The sequence below is a fragment of the Octopus bimaculoides genome, chromosome 20 (assembly GCF_046866305.1).
Source record: "Octopus bimaculoides isolate indiv1 chromosome 20, ASM4686630v1, whole genome shotgun sequence".
Taxonomy (NCBI): Eukaryota; Metazoa; Mollusca; class Cephalopoda; order Octopoda; family Octopodidae; genus Octopus; species Octopus bimaculoides.
Window position 1 is genome coordinate 8,433,479 of NC_142947.1, and position 21,760 is coordinate 8,455,238.

Below are 21,760 nucleotides of genomic sequence, written 5' to 3' on the forward strand. Positions count from 1 at the left end.
ACCAAGAGAGAGAGAGGAGCGAGACAGAGAGAGATGCGAGAGAGAGAGAGGAGCCGGAGAGAGAGAGGAGTGAGAGAGAGGAGCGGGAGAGAAGAGAAAACCAAGAGAGAGAGAGGAGCAAGAGAGGGAGGAGCGAGAGAAAGAGAGGAGCGAGAGAGAAAGGAGCAAGAGAGAGAGAGGAGCGGGAGAGAAGAGAAAACCAAGAGAGAGAGAGGAGCAAGAGAGAGAGGAGCGAGAAAGAGAGTGGATCAAGAGAGAGAGTGGAGCGAGCAAGAGAGAGGAGCGGGAGAGAAGAGAAAACCAAGAGAGAGAGAGCAGCAAGAGAGAGAGGAGCGAGAAAGAGAGAGGAGCGAGAAAGAGAGTGGATCAAGAGAGAGAGTGGAGCGAGGAAGAGAGAGGAGCGGGAGAGAAGAGAAAACCAAGAGAGAGAGAGGAGCGAGAAAGAGAGAGGAGCGAGAAAGAGAGAGGAGCGGGAGAGAAGAGAAAACCAAGAGAGAGAGAGGAGCGAGAAAGAGAGAGGAGCGAGAAAGAGAGAGGAGCGAGAAAGAGAGAGGAGCGGGAGAGAGAGAAGAGCGAGAGAGGAGCGAGAAAGAGAGAGGAGCGGGAGAGAAGAGAAAACCAAGAGAGAGAGAGGAGCGACAGAGAGAGAGGAGCGAGTTGCGAGAAAGAGAGGAGCGTGAGAGAAGAGAAAACCAAGAGAGAGAGGAGCGAGAAAGAGAACATCGTGAAAGAGAGATAGCGAGAGCGAGAGGATCGAGAAAGAGAGAACAGAAACCCAAGAGAGAGAGAGGAGCGAGAGAGAGAGAGAGGAGCGAGAGAGAGAGGAGCAAGAGAGAGAGAGGAGCGAGGAAGAGAGAGGAGCGGGAGAGAAGAGAAAACCAAGAGAGAGAGAGGAGAGAGAGGAGCGAGAAAGAGAGAGGAGCGAGAAAGAGAGAGGAGCGAGAGACAGAGGAGCAAGAGAGAGAGAGGAGCGAGAAAGAGAGAGGAGCGAGAGACAGAGGAGCAAGAGAGAGAGAGGAGCGAGAGAGAGAGAGAGGAGCGAGAGACAGAGGAGCAAGAGAGAGAGAGGAGCGAGAGAGAGAGAGAGGAGCGAGAGAGAGAGGTGTGAGAAAGAGAGAGGAGCGAGAGAGAGCTCCTCTCTCTAGCTTTCGCTTTTCTCTCTCTCTCTCTCTCTCCCTCACTCGATCTCTGTCTCTCCCTCTCGCTCTATCTCTGTCTCTCCCTCTCACTCTGTCTATCGCTCTCCCTCTCTCACTCTATCCCTATCCCTTTGTCTTTATCTCTCTCTCACTCTATATTTGTCTCTCTCGTACGTATGTAATGATGTACGTACGCACATACGTACGTATATATGGATGTACGTACATGCCTACGTAATTTTATATGTACGTTCATGCCTACGAACGTATATATGTATGTACGGACGTGTCTACGTACGCATGTATGGATGTACGTACGTACCTACCTACATATGTATGGATCACGAGAGAGGAGCAAGAGAGAGAGAGGAGCGAGAGAGAGAAAGGAGCGAGAAGGAGAGAGCTCTCGCACCTCTATCTCTTGCTCCTTACTCTCTCTCTCGCTTTTCTCTCTCTTGCTTCTCTTTCTCTCGCTCTGTCTCTCACTCCTCTCAGGAGCGAGAGAGAGAGGGGAGTGAGAGAGAGAGAGAGAGAAGCGATAGAGGGAGGAGCGAGAAAGAGTGAGGAGCAAGAGAGAGACAGTGAGAAAGAGAGAGGAGCAGCGAGAGTGGAGCGAGAAAGAGTGAGGAGCAAGAGAGAGACAATAGTGAGAAAGAGAGAGCCGCGAGAGAGAGAGCAGCGAGAGAGAGGAGCGACATGTTTGTATGTACGTACGTACGTACGTACGTACGTGCCTACGTAAGCATTTAAGGATGTACAAACGTACCTATGTATGTATGGATCAAGAGAGAGGTGCAAGAGAGAGAGGAGCGAGAAAGAGAGAGGATAACGAGAGAGTAAAAGCCGAGAGAGAGAGAGGAGCGAGTTCTCGACCTCTCTCTCTCACTCGCTTGCTCATCTCTCTCGCTCTCCCTTTCTTTCTCTGTCTCTCTCTCACTCACTGTCTATCTCTCTCACTCTATCTGTCTCCTCTCACTCTCGCTCTACATCTGTCTCTCTCGTACGTATGTATGGATGGATGTACGTACGCACGTAGTACGTATATATGGTTCTACGTCCGTGCCTACGTACGTATGGATGAACGTACGTACCTACTCACACGATCTCTATCACTCCCTCTCGCTCCTTCTTTGTCTCTCTCTCACTCGCTCTATCCCCCTCTATCTTTGTCTCTCTCACTCTATATCTGTCTCTCTCGTACGTATGTTTGTATGGAAGTGCCTACGTACATCCATACAAACTTACGTAGGCACGTACATACATCCATACATACGTAGAGCGAGAGTGAGATTTCCTAACGTCAACCACTCCAAGAGTGTAGTGGGTGCTTTTTACAAGCTATAGCAAAAGACACTTGCTTAAGGTGCCAAATATATTATGCACATTTAATAGATCAGTCATCTAATTATGAATGGAGATAAATATTGAATTCAAATTTTGGCACAAGGCCAGTAATTTCAGGAGGAGGGCAGAATCGATTACATCAGCCCTAGTACTCAACTGGTACCTATTTTACCAACTGCAAAGGGATGATAAGTAAAGTCATTTTCAGTGGAATCGGAACACCGAACGTGAAGACATGTCTGGAGATAAATATTAATATATTTTATAAGGCAGTGAGCTGGCAGAATCATTAGCACGCCAGGCAAAATGCTTAGCAGTAGCTTGTTCATCTTACCAGTCTGAGTTCAAATTCCACTTAGGTCGACTTCACTTTTTGTCCATTCGGGGTCGATAAAATAAGTACCAGTTGAGCACTGGAGTTAATGTAATCAACTTATCCCCTACCCCGAAAATACTGGCCTTGAGCCTAAGTTTTAAATCAATATTAATATTTTAAATGTGTAATAGCAGTTAAATAACTTAGTTATAAACACACATTTTAAAAGTGTACTTACCATTCAGTTAACTAATCATGAGTGTAGTCCAATATGTATCAGGTCTGCCATATTTCTGCTGTTGTCACATCAATTATAGAAATTTCTTTTCAAACAAATATCAACAACACAAACCTCCATTCTTTTTCTTTTTTTTTTATTCATCCCATATTTATTGTGTATTTACAACATAGCTTATCAGATCTTTTACATATGATATGGAAGATAGGGAGATGGGGGAGAAAATTCTGTCCAATAACATTGGAGACATGAGAGGTTTGGCAGCACTGCATCCTGGGAAAAAAAGGCACAGTGAAAAAGGCAGCAAAGTAAATCAGGCTATGCATGAGAAAGAGAGAAGCAAATAATCAAAGCATATAGAGACAAGAGACAGAGAAACACAGAGACACACACACACATGGAGCCCAGATAGAAACACGTTATTGCATAGTTGGTTCCTTGCAGGAGACTGAATTTCCAGTCACAAAGAGAAAGTGTTAAATAATGAAGATGCAGTTAGATGTATGGGGTGAGTTTAAGGGGGCAAAAAATAGTTAAAGACATGTCTGAAATTCACACATATATATATATATATATATATTCATTTTGGTATACACATGAACTTCTTAAACTTTCTGAGTAACTGAAAGTTCACCCAACGTAATTATGAAAATAAGATTGGCGTGACCTATTTTTTTTTATTGCACTTCATATAGTAAATTAGCTTTTTATATATATATATATATATATAAAATTCTTTTGATAATATACATACATATACAGTATATATATATAATTTTTGTTTGATAATATATATATATAATGTTTTGATAATATACATATGATTTTTTTATTATATATATATATATATATGATTCTTTTTTTGATAATATATCTATAATGAAATTCAGTGATGAGTTTAACTATTTAATTAGCAAAGTTTGAATATAAAATTATATACAGTTTATACATCCATTGCCATATTGTTATACAGACCTCATCCAACACTCATAAATTGCTTGATCATACAGAAATCCTTTCTCATAAATATCATCATCTTTACACAACCTTTCATATACAAAGCTTCAAATCTCTTGCACAACACAGCTTTTCATGCAATCCTCCCATTTATATATAACTCCAAATCGTATTTTCACAAAGCTCCCTCTATATGCTCTGAACAATCCTTGCCAAATGGAGCCACTTTTACAAAGACCTGCCTATATACTCTTTCACGTGATTTTTTTATCCCTTTCCACTCTGGGGTATCATTATTCTCCACTTAGACTACACAATTACATACCCAAAAATATGGGTCTGGTACATCTGCAGTTGTGTGAGCAGAAAGTATTAATGTTATACAACTGAGCTGTAATGTGAGGTAACATGGAAGGCAATGGAATTAACGCAATAGCAACTAGTTACGATGACAATATTCAGTTGCATGGAACAACTAAGATGTCAATGGCCGCCAACTATCTAAGGCCCTCAGTGAGTGAGTCACAACATAGGACCATGGTTTACCTCCAATTTCAGATGCCTTAAACAAAAGGCATACCTCTGAATATGTCCCTGAGCTAACTAGCTTACAGAAATAGTTTGTAAAATATTATTCAGCTGAGTAAGTAAAGAGCATCTCAGAAGATGCAAGAGCAAAAATGAACTGAGTAACGCATTTGCACAGCAAAACAAATAAACACTGAGCCTCAATCAAAAATAACATAAAGATACATAGTATTTAAAGCAGGAATAGGAACCCCTACTGGTATCTGTGATAGACACGATACATATCTCACATTAGAAGGATATGCCCTGGCTAACCAGGAACTAATTAGCTGATAGTTAGTGCATGCATAATCAAGTTGTAATAGAAATTATTGATCACTATTAACATCATCAGATACCAGAACAGTTATCAGCATAATAATACCTTGCTACAGACTATAATAAAGAATATCAAATACTGTGACACCGCAGTGTAACAGTCCTCCTTCACCTCCCCATAGATATCATAGACATGCAATTTATTTGTATACTTAAAATAAGAAATTGCAAATCCCACTAACAAAATATGTATCTGGAATAAACACAACAGATCTAACATTGTTGTCTGAAGAAGGAACAATAATATTGAATGTTGTAGGGAGCTGTGGTCCAGTAAATATGAATATAAAATCATTACTGGGAACAGGAGGACATTTACAGTGAATAAATTTTTAGTCTAGATTTTCATTTGTACCTCAAGCCATCCATTACCTCACAAAATGTAGAAAAGTGGCTTCTTTAAGAGAAAAGCATATTGACTCACATCTGAGATATTCTCTCAGATAGTAAAACAATGACATTCTGTCAAACAATTTAAAGATTTTCCATATTATTTCCACACACATACACACACACACACACACACACACACTTCAACCCTCTAGTCACTAACACTGTTGCTAAGGAAACATTGCAAAGGATAATGAAGACACACACACACACACACACACATGTAGTCACCATCTCAAACAATAAGACAGATTATAAACCACCACCACCCCCATTAAAGATTGAAGTTATGACTGTAATAAACTCCATCTTTCGCCAGAGGGGTGGTGTTTGGAGAATGTGACAAAGTGGTTGGAGTCATCAGTATGAGAGAGATAAAGTGATGCTGATATGGGAACTAATGATGGGTTTCAGACTTATGTTCTCAGCAGAAAATGAAAATGAACAACACTTCACTTTCAAAACAACAGTCAAAATAACTCAAGAATGTTAAAAAAACAAGATGGCAGTTTCAGTTTTACAGCTTAAAAAAAAAAAAAAAAAAATGTTCATTTTATAATTACAATATATTCTAACAATTGTATGTGTGTGTGTTAAATGAGAAACTACTACAAAATTAAATCTATCATTCCTGGTCAATGCCTGACACACTGATTCCAATCTCTCAACTTTTGCCACTCTCATCCTTATATTCTAAATATCCAACTTGTCACTTTTATTTATCATTTTATATATACAGATATATAATACTTATGGGATAATCTGTATCTGCAACATTACACTGAAGGGTAATGTTGCAGTCTCAAGGGTAATGCTGTAGTCTCTAGAAATAGAAACCAATTTCTTTCCTCAATTCACAGTCTCCCATCCTAAATCAGAGGAAGACTATATTTAATATATTTAATTAGGGCAATCTTGGATACACTAAGTCAGAGGCAGGATGGTCATGCAATTGGAATATTTTTGCTTATAGTTCTACTTGATCCACATTGACTAGGACTTAAACAACAACATCATCAAAGTAGAAACACACTTCTTATTCTTCCCTTTTAGTTCAAAAATAGCTAATTTAAATATAACAATTATTGAATTAATCATCTATTTATCTATCAATCCATGTATGTATGTATCTATCTATCTATTTGTACACACACACAGAGTGAGAGTGTTTAAAACATATAAACCACTAATAAACAGAAAAAAAAATGTTAAGAGAATGAGTCTGAAATTGAACCTGCATCTTCTTAATGTCAAAGTATACAACCTTACAATTTTCAGAATTTTTACATAACTTTTTCATTTAGTGTATGGAGTTTGAGTGTATGTATAAGTATATATTAAATACATATATTTTGTGAAATAAAAACAGAGTATATACATTTATCTCAAAAAACAAAATATTGGAGAGAGAGAGACCTTGAGTAGAGCAGTGACAGGATGTTGTGGGAGGATTTCAGTCATATTTTGGTTTTGTCCATCGGATCATGGTTTCTGGTGAGCGGTACAAAAATATAAGCTTAGCAAAAAGTTCCTCTTCAAGACATAAATCAGAACATTCACGAACAAGGTAGATGTCCAAGCAGAGTTTTAGGATGTTGTCGACACGGGGTAGCTCCATAAACATGATACGAAAGGAAACTTCACTGACAAACATACGTGCAAAGCGTCCGATTACAAACACCATTGACACATAGAGGCCAATTATACTGAAAGAGAGATGAGATTACAGTTGACAAGAACATTGCCTGAATGCAAAAACACACACACATACACACACAAGCATAAGAAAAACTAAAAACAAATTTCAAGCATATAAAAATTGAAAAACAAAGTGAAAAAAAAATTAAACAAAATATTAATTGTAAAAAGAAAAAAAGTCCCAATGGCCAAGGGGATAAAACGTCAGTCAGTTGGTTGCAGAATTTGAGTTTGTATTGCATCAAAAGCAGCACTAATTTGGTAAGATACTAAATAAATTGTGCCGTAACTCACTTAGCTGCTAGGAACAGAGCTATGAAAGAAGAGAGAATAACTCCAAGATTTGAGTTGTGAACTGGCGAGTCATAGTTAGACACTGAGATCAACTCCTCTCTCAGGAAGATGAACAAATAAATAAAAAGCTAAAACGTAACAATAAAGCTAAACTTTTCAATATGTTCAATACAACAACATTTGTAGCATTTAGTACTAGTTTTAGAATCTCTACTTCCTCTTGGATAAGTCATTCAAGACTTGTATATTTTAACATGAAAAAAAAGGAGTAGAATGTAGCTTCTAGTGTGTTAGCCTGTCATAATTAAACTCTGTCAAATGGACTATAAGTAGACAAGGAAATTTTGATGCATTGTCCAAGAGTTAAAATACAAACATCAGCCATTGAATACAAACATGTTTTGTTGTAGAATGTCATGGTGAGCCATTTCCCCATTTGGACATTTAGAAAATAAAATTTTTTAAAGAAATTTCAGAAAAAAAACCCAAAAAAACAATAACCATGTAGACACAAAAAAACAGAAAATTTTTCCAAATTTTGTTAACCCATAAAATGTTCCCCATACATCCAAACATTTAAAGGCAAATATTTCTTTTTTTTTTTCTTTTAAATACCTATTCAGGAATTACACCAATCATTTCCAAGTGTGAGATGGAGAGAAAACTGTTATAAAGTAACAGGTACTTGGTGAAGTACCTTAATATTTTAGCTGAAGAAAATATATATATATATATATAGAGAGAGAGAGAGAAAGAGAGAGAGAGAGAGAGAGAGAGAGAGAAAGAAACAAAAGCAGGGAAAGACACCCCTCTCCAACCCAAGTGTAGGGCAAGAACTCATGCAAGAAATAGTAGTAATAATATTAAAGGGTGAGATAGCAAATAGAAAGAGGAGTGAAAAACGTGGGATAAGAATTAAGGAAACTAAGATGAGAAATAAGATAGATTCCAGTCACCCTCTTTTACACACACACACACAGAGTTAAACACCTCAGTACCAATGGAATCTAAATGCATGAACAGAAGATAAATAAATCACTTGTCTGTGATCAAAAGTGAATGCCTAAACAACAGGCTATATATATATATATATATATATATATATATATATATATATATATATATATACACACATATGCACCACAAAGATGCCACAAATGTTGCAGTTTACCAAGAGATACAAGACTGGCCAATATCTAACTTCTGTTATCTTCTCGTCAATTGTTAACACCTCTCAGTAGTAACAGTTTGGGACTGAACAGATAGAAGGGCTTTGGGAGTAAGAAAGTAGGGTCCTCTGTATGATTATTATTATTATTAATATTATTATTATTATTGATATGACTGGCTGCCAAGATGAAATGTGAGGCTGTAGGAATGGTGTGTGTCTGTGTGTAAGTTAAGCTGGTAGGGCAAGTTTAAAGCAAAATAAGTTGTTTTTTTTTAAATGTAAAAACTATTTTTATAGTAATCCATAATTTCCTTTCATTATTTTCTTTCAATCTGGTTTTTGTTGTTGTTGTTTTTTTTCGATCCAACAACAACAACAATTGGTGATAAATATCGGGGAATATACATAGAGAGAACAACACAAAGATACAACCAGGAAAAGACAGGACACGATAAGCCCATAAAATCGGAAATAAATGTTAAAAAAAAGAAAAAAAAATTTGTTGGAAACAATCAGCAGTAAAAGAATGTTAACACCAATAAAATTCAGCTTTTTTTTTGGGGGGGGGGGGGGTTTACAAAAACACTACTGGAAGATTGGCAGACTCATAGCAAATGGTCGCAGCTGATAATAAAAATTAGATTATAAGCTGTGTAATTTGCCATGTGCTTATGTTATGGCAATGACCCCATTCTCTGAATTTGTATGTGACTTCCACATTTTAATTGCTTCAGTCATTGGACTGCAGCCATGCTGGTGAATTTGCCCTGGATGGTTTAGTCAAAAGAAGTGACCCAAGTACTTGTTCAGTTGGTCTCTTCATGCCAAACCGCTAAGTTATGGGGATGTAAAGAAACGAATACCAGTTGCCAAGCAGTGGTAAGGGACAAACACATACACACACATATATAAACACATATGGCATCTATATATATATATATATATATATATATATATATATATATATATATATATAAATAAATGGTATTTATGTATACATATATAAATAAATAGCATTTACATATATACGTGTGTCTGTGTGTGTAAATGCCATATATATATATATATATATATATATATATATACACATACACACATAAATGGCATTTACATATATATATATATATATATAGACTTTTCTTATACAACTGACTGCTGGAATTAACTAACAACAACACAAAGATACAAAAGCTTTCATTAATATATATATATATATATATATATATATATATATATGTACATATATATACAAACTACTTTAAATACAACAGCCAAATTAGAATAGAAAATATATACCATATTCTGAAAATTACAACAGACGATAACAACCATTCAAAACAAATATTGGAAAGACATGTGTTTATCAAAATATGATCAATCTTGAGTGTATTCTGCTTTAGAAAACATTGGACAATATCAAGAATCTAGCAAACCACTGATATATATGTCTTGCAGTACCAAACTGGCAACGAGTATATGTGAGTGTACAAATGTCTACAAATAATATAGATGTACCGAAAGACAGAAGAGAACAGTTAGGTCTCTTGATCTGTACTTCATTTTCTAATATGGACTGTAGAACAGAAGCTAACAGTCCTATTCATTATCTATTTGGCTATTACATTCCTCTTTGGAGGAATAAATGAATAATAATAATAATAATAAAGTCAGCATTACTTGGAACTGCATGCATATTGCATAAAGCACTGTCTGTCTGAGGTCTTTGTTGTGACTTGACAAACAGTACAAACCCCCAGAAGATACAATGTCTTCACGATATTGTATACTGTGCAATGTCTATAATAATAATAATTATTATAATAATAATAATAATAATGGTTTCAAATTTTAGCACAAGGCCAGCAGATTTGAAGGCAGGGGATAAGTTGATTACATCAACCCCAGTTCTCAAACTGGTACTTATTATATTGACCCCAGAAGGATGTAAAGCAAAGTAGACCTTGGTGGAATTTGAACTCAGACTGTAAGAACAGACGAAATGTCATTAAACATTTCTGCGAGCTCAATCATGGTAATGACACAAATCATTTTGTTCGGTGCAGTAATAATTCTGTCAGTTTGATTCTTATAATACCAATAATAAAGTTAGTTTGAAATAATAGCACAGCAATTGATTGAGAAGGTCAGGAAGTTCATGTGATAGACACACAAGTATTTTGGATAGTATTGAAATAAACTGATTCACCTAAATATAATCAGAGATCAGATTGAAATAAAAGACATTCCAGTAACTCTGAAGTGTTGTCAGGAAAGGTATCACTTTACGACATCAACTTTTTGGATTGTGATACGGTTGCATGGAAAACTTAGACTGCCATGTAATACTTTTTGTAAACAGAATAAACAAAATACTCAAGTGAACATTGATAATAAAACACATTGTTTTTATATTGAAACTGTTTCAGAATGTGACACAGATTTAGAATTCAAGGTTCACATGGTAGAAGTAAAAACATAGAACACTAAATATAGTTTGTCTGAAGTTACTAGTGGTTAGTAATTCAATAACACAGCTACATAAACAGACTGAAACAAATGGCAAATACTGAGGAAATTACATTTTTTTTGTGTTGTTGTTTTTTTTTTTTTTTTAAATACACATTTAAATGAAAAAGGTTTATAAAAACAGACACAAATAAAAATGTGTTTTGATCACGAGCTTTTGTTTTCAAGTTGTATATTAATCTTTTTACGGAGAAAACTGAACCATAATTTTCTATTTACAATGCTGAGTAATGATGGGAGCTCAGGGCCATCAGGAGCAAACTGAAGGTTAACAATTATTTACTGGCCACACTGACTGCAGTAATGGCAGTCACTTCTAACATAGGCAGAGAGCAGAAATTTTGGAGAGAGAGAGAGAGAGAGAGAGAGAGAGAGAGAGAGAAAGAGAGAGAAAAAGAGAAAGAGAGCAGTCAGTCAATCATATCAACTCCATTACTTAACTGGTGGTTAATTTTATAGACACCACCCGCTGCCTCACAGCAATCCCAGAAAGTAAAAAAAAGGTAAAGATGAGCTGAACTCAGAATGTAAAAGAGCTGGAATAAACAGTGCAAGAAATTTTGTTGGATGCTTTAATAATTCTGCAGAGTCCACTGCCCTGAAAATTCACATAAAACTGAATTGTTTATAATTATAGGGAAGGCAGAAATAGAGTTATCTACTGGATATATATCTCATGTTCACTTGTGACACGAAACTTTTGGAAATAAGAACTCTTTAGTAATAATAATAATCCTTTCTATTATAGGCACAAGGCCTGAAATTTAGGGGAGGGGTTAAGTCGATTACATCGATCCCAGTACTCCACTGGTACTTAATTTATCAACCCCGAAAGGATGAAAGGCAAAGTCAACCTCGGTGGAATTTGAACTCAGAACGCGAGGATAGATGAAATGCAGCTAAGCATTTTGCCCAGCGTGCTAACGATTCTGCCAGTTCTCCACCTTAATAATAATAATAATAATAATAATAATAATAATAATAATAATAATAATGATGATGATTTCTAAGATTGGCAGAAGGCCACAAATTTATAGGAAAGGGGTACAGCTGATCGGCCATAGCAGGATAAAAGACAAAGTTGTCATTTAGTGGGGTTTGAACACAGAACAAGGAAACATTCCTGTTGAGGTTGGACATCAACTATAGTCACCAGCCTGGGAGTGAAGGCTCTACATGAATCATAGGGCCCCCTGTCACCCCCCCCCCAAAAAAAAAATGGAAAAAGAGATAAAAAGTTAATCACTCTGCCAGATCCATATTAGTAATACTAATATGGTTTCTTTGATAGAAAGATAATAATAATAATAATAATAATAATAATAATGGTAAACAATGAACCAGTCAGTTTTCCAGAGAGATAGTATTGGTAGAGGAGCAAAGGTTGAGGGCAGGAAACCAACTAAGTTGTTAAGAAAATCCTGAGCCATTTTGATATTTTAGTTAGAAATTCAAGACATTTTTTACAACAATTACTACTACTACTACTACTACTACTACTACTACTACAAGTAGTAATGCTAATAATGCTATTAATACTTGTGCTACAGATAATACTGAAATATAAATTAGAAACAGCAAATAAATACGGAGTGGAGGTATTGGGGGAGGTATTGTTATTCATTTTTCTGATTTTGTTTTTGTGTTTGTTTTTCTTGTTCGTTGTAACAGTTTTTAGAAAATGAAAGTGAAACAAGGTTTCCACATAAAACGTAATGCATATGTCTGTCTGTGCGCACATGCACGTGTGTGCACGTGCATGTGTGTGTGTGTGTGCATACTGCCCCCACCCCTCACGCACATAGATTTTCTAATACATTTAAAACCATAAATACGTACAGATATTTGCAAAAAAACGTACATGCATACATGCGTGAGTGTGTACATGCATGCACCAGTGTGTGTGTGTATGTGTGGATTAATCTTTGTACTGTTTGTTTCCTTACAATTTGTTATCTTTTAAAATATCAGAAAATGTTGTTAGATAATCTTTTTGTGTGTCTCCAGAGGCTGGTTAGATATTCCAGTAGGTGAGTGTGTATGTTTGCAATTAGTGTAGATATGTGTGTGTGTGTGTGTGTGTGTGTCTATAGAAATGTGTGAAAGTAGGTCTACGGACATCATTTATTCTATTGGTGAACAATTTTGGGGAACATTTAAGCAAAATATATTTGTGGGTTATGAAAATAAAAAAAAAATCCTGTATAATGCAGAGATATGTAAAAAATAATGCACATACAACTGTAGAGCAATGATATAAATATCAAACAGATATAAAGCAAATTACTCAGAAAGAGGGGTTGATTAGATAGAAAGCACAATCAAGCAATAGCTTGAGATAAATATTAATAATAATGATAATAATAATCCTTTCTGCTTTAGGCACAAGGCCTGAAATTTAGGGGCTGGGGTAAATCGATTAAATCGACCCCCAGCACTCCACTGGTACTTATTTCATCAACCCTGAAAGGATGAAAGGCAAAGTAGACCTCGGCAGAATTTGAACTCAGGACGTAAAAACGGACGAAATGCCGCTAAGTGTTTTGTCCTGTATGCTAACAATTCTGCCAGCTAACCGCCTCAATAATAATAATCATAATAATAATAATAATAATAATAATGATGATAATAATAAGAGCAATAATAACAATAAAGCTAGTTGTCCTTTTTGCTTTCGATTCGACGTCGTGTCCACTTAATGAGTGTTTCTGGTGATCGATAGAGGAAAATGAGTTTGGCATAGAGATCCTCCTCCAGACGGAACTCATGCATCTCACGCACAAGGTATATGTCGAGGGTCAGCTTGAGGATTCGGTCAACAAACGGCAGTTCACGGAACATTATTGATGGATGCATATTGATGGTTCCCATGCGAAGGAAGCGTGCAATCAACAGAATAAAAGAAACATAGAGTCCTGCAATGCTGGAAGTCCGGAACAGCAATGATGTAGAGAGAAATGTGAGAAAAAAAAAAGAAAAAGAGAGATAAGTAATTTATCAAATAAGAATTTCAGTAAAAAAGGCATTACAAATATTTGATGCAGTCATGATTAATAGTTTAAAAAATGGTATGAAATCTATTTAACATATTTAGTCTTTTGTTTATATATAGAAAATCTTTATTTCAACAATGTTTTCAAGTCTAACACATATCTCAACCCTTTAGCATTCAGATTACTTTATCAAATACAATTCCTATTTATTATTCACATTATTTTGAAAGTTTTTGTTTTTTTCTTGTCTTGCAAATACTTGGTGGCCCTGTCAGTGCAGGAGCCACTTAAAAGCACCCACTGTAAAGTGGTTGGTGTTCGGAAGGGCATCCAGATGTAAAAACTTTTGCCAAAACTGACCTCGCCTGTGCTTGTGCCATGTAAAAAGCACTTCTCACCTTGCCTGTGCATGTGCCATAAAAAAAAAGCACTATGTCCACTCTGCTGAGTGGTTGGTGTTAGGAAGGGCATCCAGCTGTAAAAAATCCTGCCAGAACAGTCGCAGAAGTTTGGTGCAGGCTTTGGCTTAGCCAGCTCTTGTGAAACCGTCCCGCACATGCTAGCATGGAAGGTGGATGTTAAACGATGATGATGATGATGAATCATGCATTATCTCATTGCTTCAAGATTTCGACAATGTGATTGTTTATTTTTAGAATGACATTGTAAGGTAGGTGTGAGAGGCTGGATCTGGCTGGTTTGAACATGTAAAATATTTGAGTTGGAACAGGTAAATATTTGAGTTGGATATGGCTGGTTTAAATGCTAAAGAGTTACGAGACTCTAGTGGAAGCAGTAAAAATATATAGCAAAGTCATCAGCTCATATGGTCAAGGAGGGCCCACATACCCCAAAAATTGCTTACCAATTGTAGTTGGGATTAAATCTACAGAGCAAAGATTTACTAGAAACACCAAGCTATGCAAGAAAAAATAGTTTTCACAATACTTAACAAAATACTCAAAATATTTTTAAAAATTAATTTCATAAAATGATATTCATAGAAACAATTCAGTACATGAACATTAATTAGTAAAATTATTTTCAAATTACAAATATTAATTTAACATTCAATAACTATGTCATTTGTTATATGTCTTTTCAGAAACATTTTGTAAGCATTAGTCTAAGATAAGACTTCACTGATCACAATCTTTAGTGATCAGTGTGTCGACTACCATATAGAATTCACTAAGAGCTATAAAGCTATAGAAATGATCCATCACTGAATATACACACACACACACACACACGTACACACACACACACACACACACACACACACATTAGGTAAAAATAAATAATTCACATGTAAATTAAATGGCTTAAACTCTGAGTAAAGGGTCAAATGGTTCATTATGTCCCACATTTTAGACTCCCGGAATGGAGAATAAGTTAGAGGCTGACATCCTGATAGCTACCCCAGATAAGGGAGCAAAAATTCTTCAAATCTACATCTATACACACTTCATTTCCTTTCATCTTTTATAACAACAGGAGGGAGTAACTGCTGACTGAATCGATCCAGTACTTGAATGGTACTTGATTATCGACCCTGAAAGGGTAAAAAAAAAGGGCATAGTTGACCACAGCAGAATTTGAACTTGGAACATAAAAAAAAGCCAGAACAAACACCACGAGGTATTTTTCTCAATGCTCTCATGGTTCTACCAATCCCCCCCCCCAGCTTTTCATCTTCACAGTAATAATAATAACTAATTTTCATCTGTTCTTCCATCTTTTTATTAATCAATAAATTTGTACGACTGAACAATTTTGTCTTTCATTACTGATTTGTCTTACGTTCAGTTACTGGCGGTGGCAGTGGTGATGCTGCTGGAAGGTGGGTAAAGGAATAGATGGATAGAATTAAATAAATGCCAAAGGTTATATGATCAAGAGATCCAGTTAAGTGTGGTAGGGCAGGACTACATATATATATATATATACATATATTTATATATGTGTGCATGTGTATATATATATATTCTATTTTTTGGTAACCTATGTTGTGAGCTGTGCCACCAGGTTGCTTAAAATCAATGTCAGCACTTAGAATACTTGGCTTTCTGATGACAAAATTGTTCTAAAAATAGAAGCATTACTGCACGCGTGTGCACATACACACACACACGCACACACACAGAATAAGACTAATGGTAGAAAATAACTATAATATCAACAAGAACTATTTCTAGCACTACTAATATTATCATCACTACTACCCCTACCACCACCACTAAAACTACCATCCCTGCTACCACCACCACCACCACCTTCAAATGTGTAACTGGAAACTAAATTTAAAAAAAGCTATAAACCAATACTAAGAGGTCACACACACAGGTTCAATACTATTGATATGCAGAACTAAAACCAGGAATTTGTAATGAAAATGAAGGATTGCTATTGGTGCTAATATCACGAAATGATTTGGTTACATTTTATGCAAAAACAGCTTTATACTGATAAACTTTGCTTTATTTTTATAATTCCTTCCTCTGTGTGTGTGTGTGTGTGTGTGTGTGTGTGTGTGCGCGTGTGTGTGTAACAAACAAAACTGATCAGATTTAAAAGGTAAGATAGAAAAAAAAAAGTTGAAATAAAACTTAAAATAAAAAAAAATTCATGTAAAAAAAAATTAAATATTTCATAAAAACCAAAAACAAACAAAAAAAAAAACAATGTCGAACTCCAAACCATGAAAATCTCTCCAGAACCATAATTGGTCGAGTCAGTGCAATGGAAAGGAGAAAGGGGATTTGGTGGGTGAAAGGGTTAAGTAAAAGAGTCAAAGGTGGTCGTGTGTGTGTGTGTGTGTGTGTGTGTGTGTGGTGAAAGGGTTAAAAAAAATAGCTGGAGAAGTTAACTCTTGTAGCACCAATGATATTCTAAGATGCGTTATGGGTTTTACCTCACCTGCAGGACATTGTTAAAAGTGCAAGACAAGAGCTGGCGGGGAGGATACAAATGGTGGTCTCCTGGAATGTGTAGGAGGGGGAAGTGTCTGCTGTGAGGTTCCCCCATGGTGCAGCAGATCTCAGACATTCTGAGATGTACTACACGTTTTATAGATGGGGGTTATCTCAGAATATTTTAGCACCCTGCATAAAATTTCAGCTCCCTTACCACAGAAAGTTGCTCATGACCATATTCTAAGACTGGATATCCATCTTATTTCTTTATTGCCCACAAGGGGCTAAACATAGAGGGGACAAACAAGGAGATTAAGTCAATTACATCAATCCCCAGTGCATAACTGGTACTTATTTAATCGACCGTAAAAGGATGAACGGTAAAGTCAACCTCGGTGGAATTTGAACTCAGAACATAAAGACAGACGAAATACCGCTAAGCATTTCGCCTGGAGTGCTAACATTTCTGCCAGCTCGCCACTTTATGGAGCATCTCTAACACACACACACACACACACACACACACACACACACACACACACACACACACACACACACACACACACACACACACACACACACACACACACACACACACACACACACGACGGACTTTTTTCAATTTCCGTCTACCAAATCCACTCACAAGGCTTTGGTCGGCCCGAGGCTATAGTAGAAGATACTTGCCCAAGGTGCCACGCATTGGGACTGAACCTGGAACCATGTGGTTGGTTAGCAACCTATTTACCACACAGCCACTATGCTTGAAACTGCACTCCCATACTGTCTTCATCAGCTGCTCATAATTCCCCTATTACCTGTCTAAATTGATAAACTGGCCAAAGCAACAGACTATATAGTGGTTGACAATGGACAGGAGAGAGAGAGAGAGAGAGAGAGAGAAAGAGGCAAGTTTAAACTAACATGCACCGTTGTGTAGGAGAGAGAAATTGAAGAGAACAAAGACAGAGAGAAAGGATAAAGAAAAGGAGAAAAATGTGGAATTGTGTGAGGAATATGAAGTAGAGGGAGAAAGGAGGGAGAGAGAGGAGGCAAACTTAGACCAGCATGCAATGAGAGAAAAATACAAGAACTTGTACTTTAGTGTAATGTCTAGTGACAACCGCAATCATTGCCTCAGCACCAATCATCTGGATGGCTGACAGTAAGAGGAAACATCAAAAAGCCTCCTGTCAGGATCTAGATAATGGTGCACGATATTGAATGGAAACCCATCTTTGGTGAGTCATCCAGTCAAGTACCTAAGGCAGTGAAGTAACCTAAAGATATATATATATATATATATATATACTAGAGCTATGCACCCTCGTTCTGTGAAATATTTAACCAAAATTTATTGTAGTATTCAAAGCGCTTTGTGAAGTGAGCTACAAAGAAAGAGAGGGGAGAGCATGGAAGAATAGAAAGGAAGGGATCTGTAAAAGGGGGATAAAAGTAGGAGTGAGAGTGTGAGAAGTTGAGTGTCACCCCCAAAAGGGATTAAAAGAAAACGTTAACAATCGAACAAGTACCTTGCTTATATATCTCCAGGCCATGCAGGGCAATAAAAAATAATGTAACAAACATCAAATGAACAAAAACTCAAATATACTGACAGCCTGTTACAATAATAATGACTAAAAATTATAAATAAAAGGCAAAACTGAATACATTAACTGCAAAAACGAAATCATTGTAGTTACAGGGGGGGGGGGGGGGAAGAAAAAAGTAGCCAAAATCTGTAGAGACACATCTAAATAGTGATGGGATACTGTACTGGATTCTTGACTATGTTATGAGTTCATCTCAACTTCAAGGCAAGACATTTATGCAACATTCTACACCTGTGGTTCCCAAACCAGGGTTTGCATGACCCTTAGGGTTCCATAGAAGAGTTTATCATTAAAATTTATGTGCAATAAATTGGTTTTGCTTCTACAATACACAAAGCATTTTAACAACTATTTGTTTTTTGTTTTGTACGATTCCAAATAATATTTAATTACAAAAATACAATAGGATTTTTTAAACATCAAATGGTTGAGGATCCATCTAAGTGAAACAGGAATCGAAGAGGTCCATCTGAGAAAAATGGTTGAGAACCACTGCTTCATACCATTTCTAAATTGCACTGATTAACCAAATAATTCCTTCAGAGATAATTTGGAGCAGAACAGAAAGAATTTTTAACCCTTTAGCATTCAGATTACTCTATCAAATGTGACTGGCCACTAAAGTCAACAAGTATCCCAAGAAGAAGTAGGGGCCAATGTGGGCTCTTAGTTAATCGCAAGAATTTTAGAATGAAAGACAAGACTAGGCCCACTCGGCAACTATATCATATAAACAAAGATGTTTTGTTTTAATTTGCATGAAACTTAAGACAGGATAAGAGGCTACGATGAGATTCATGTCTTTCTTAGCTGTATTAGTGATACGATTTCAGCAATTCCCAACCAGGTGTCAAAGAGAGGCTAAAGATCTGATTTATGAAGTCATAACCAAGTATACAAGAGGAATCAGTGTGTGTGTGTGTGTTCTGATTATGTAGATGTGTTGGGATTAGATAGAACAGAAAGTTGACTACTTTTTAAAACTTAACATCTTCTAAAGCAACAACAACAACAACAACAAATAAATAACATTTAAAAGGCAAAACATTTCAAATGAAAGAAATCAAAAGTAAAACAATGGCAAAAAAAAATAAAACAATGGCAAAACAAAAAGCAAAAACAAAGAACTTGGAGATTCCTGCAACTCTTTCAGTTCCTTCTTTAGTTGTCTTTGTTTCTTTTTGTTTTTTATATTATCGATGGAATTCTATTTCCAGTCAGATGTCTTTTCTAACATCAATTGATACTCAAATGTGAAGTTTATATCAAACAACATTTTCACCATGTTATTTTTGCTTTCCACCAAATATCAATGGCATCCCTCTTATCCAACCCTCATTCAACTTCCATCAAACACCCACTGGCTTCTGACACTGGGGCAACAATCTTCACAAACCTTCACCCAACATATCAGACAACTTGTCGCCTAAATTAAAACCATTTCCCCATACACGTCCACCTTGGCAACAATCATCAATGATCATCAATGTCCCAGTTGATTTTCTTTTTATCAAAACTCGTTCAATTGCCACAGTCATAACATATCTTTATCGTACTATTTTAAGATCATCATAGTCCAGATCAATGAATGTTCTGCAGATTAACAAATATTGGCAAGCTTATTATTTCCTCTGGAGATAATTGTATAACACAAACAGTTTAGCTTGATTAATCTCTTTAGTGAACTGTCTCAACTATGACATAAATGATTAATTCTCCTGAAGATGGAGAAAAAAAAATAAAGCTACGGTCAAGAATTTGCTCATTTTAAGTAGCTGGAAGAGATACATCAACATGTCCGAATATGGATGTTAACTTGAGTTTTCATATGTGGGTCCTGATTGGCAATTACATCAATGAGTTGCTTATAATTAATGACCAATCAATAACCAATCAGAAATTATTAATTATCATACCTGAATCCTAACAGTCTCCTCTCAAAGCTAATAACCATTCTCTATTCTTTCTCCTGTCTGGCTCTTCTACTCTATCAAATCTTCTTCAGAACTAACTGGCTGTGGCCCCCTTCACCTTATCCCTACTAGAACTCCTATGTACTGCTACTGCAAAACATTTACCTTAAATATCCCTATCTTGAATTAACTACACTTGTCTCACCTACCCTATTGTTTTAATCTTTCTTTGTAATAGCTACAAATGAACATGGTTCTTTGTCTGTTTTGTCCACACCTTATACATACGGGATTTCCCGATGCCTCCCACTACACAAATGAGCAGGTGTTACAAAAATATCACAATAACCATCAAATAAAATTCAATAGCAAAAACAAAAGAACATCAAAAATAAAAAAAAATTAAAAATTAAAAACAAATAAGTGAACAAAGAAAACAACAAAAAAAAAGCTGTAATATAAAACAAAGCATTCATTATCATCATTGAATGTTAATAATTCTGATTAGTATTCTTTCTACTTTAGGAACAAGGCCTGAAATTCTAGGGAAGGGAACAAGTCAATTTTATTAACCCCAATGCTCAACTGGTATTTATTTTTATTGACCCCAAAAGGATGAAAGACAAAGCCAACCTCTGCAGAATTTGAACTCAGAATGTTGCTAAGTATTTTGTCCAGTGGATTAACGATTCTGCCAGTTAATGTTATACAAGAACATTATCGTTTAAACCAAAGGCAGCAAGCTGGGCCACAGAATTGTTAGCACCGAGCAGAATGCTTAGCACCATTTCATCTGTCTTTATGTTTTGAGTTCAAATTCTGCTGAGGTTGACTTTGCCTTTCATCCTTTCAGGGTTGATAAATTAAGTACCAGTGAAACACTGGGGGTTGATGTAATCAACTTAACCCTTCCCCAAAATTTTCAGGCCTTGTGCCAATAGTAGAAAGGATTATTTTTTAAACCAGATAAACAAATTGACGTGCTTTCCTTCACTAAATACACAGTACACTATCAGCAGTGGGATATGAAACAAGAGCGAAGAAGTGGTTAAACTTGACCATTGCATCCTACCATAACAATCTTCTGATTTGAGCAGATTAACAAATTTGTAAAAGGGAGGCAACTTATAACTGTAAAACAGACTTCACTATATTACTGGTACAAACCTTACGGATTTGAACACATTTGTACTGGCCGACAAGGTCATTCTAATTAAGCATGAAGTAGCTTAATGAAACAGAAACACAATATTGATTACAAGAAGGAAGCAGAATGACAGATAAAAAGGATGTAGACAAGAAAAGAAGGACATGGATTAGATAACAACATGTGGACAGTAGAAAGGA

The 21,760-nt window shown here is 36.2% G+C and overlaps 1 protein-coding gene across 13 annotated transcripts in view; it reads right to left on the bottom strand.

Moving 5' to 3' along the window:
• Nucleotides 1–3,930: 3,930 nt before the first annotated feature.
• The window catches only part of LOC106877583 (piezo-type mechanosensitive ion channel component 1), a 138,948-nt gene continuing 121,118 nt past the window's right edge, over nt 3,931–21,760 (bottom strand). For 9 of the 13 annotated variants that reach the window (XM_089337962.1, XM_052975093.2, XM_052975088.2 and 6 more), the window contains 2 exons: nt 13,628–13,902; nt 6,867–6,996 (listed from right to left, as the gene is read on the bottom strand). In XM_089337962.1, the coding sequence (XP_089194088.1) occupies nt 13,635–13,902 (268 nt within the window). In that variant the 3' untranslated portion in view covers nt 6,867–6,996; nt 13,628–13,634. Of the gene's footprint in view, nt 6,997–13,627; nt 13,903–21,760 lie in introns of all 13 variants that reach the window. The other 4 variants (XM_089337961.1, XM_089337960.1, XM_089337959.1 and 1 more) reach the window with 1 other exon arrangement.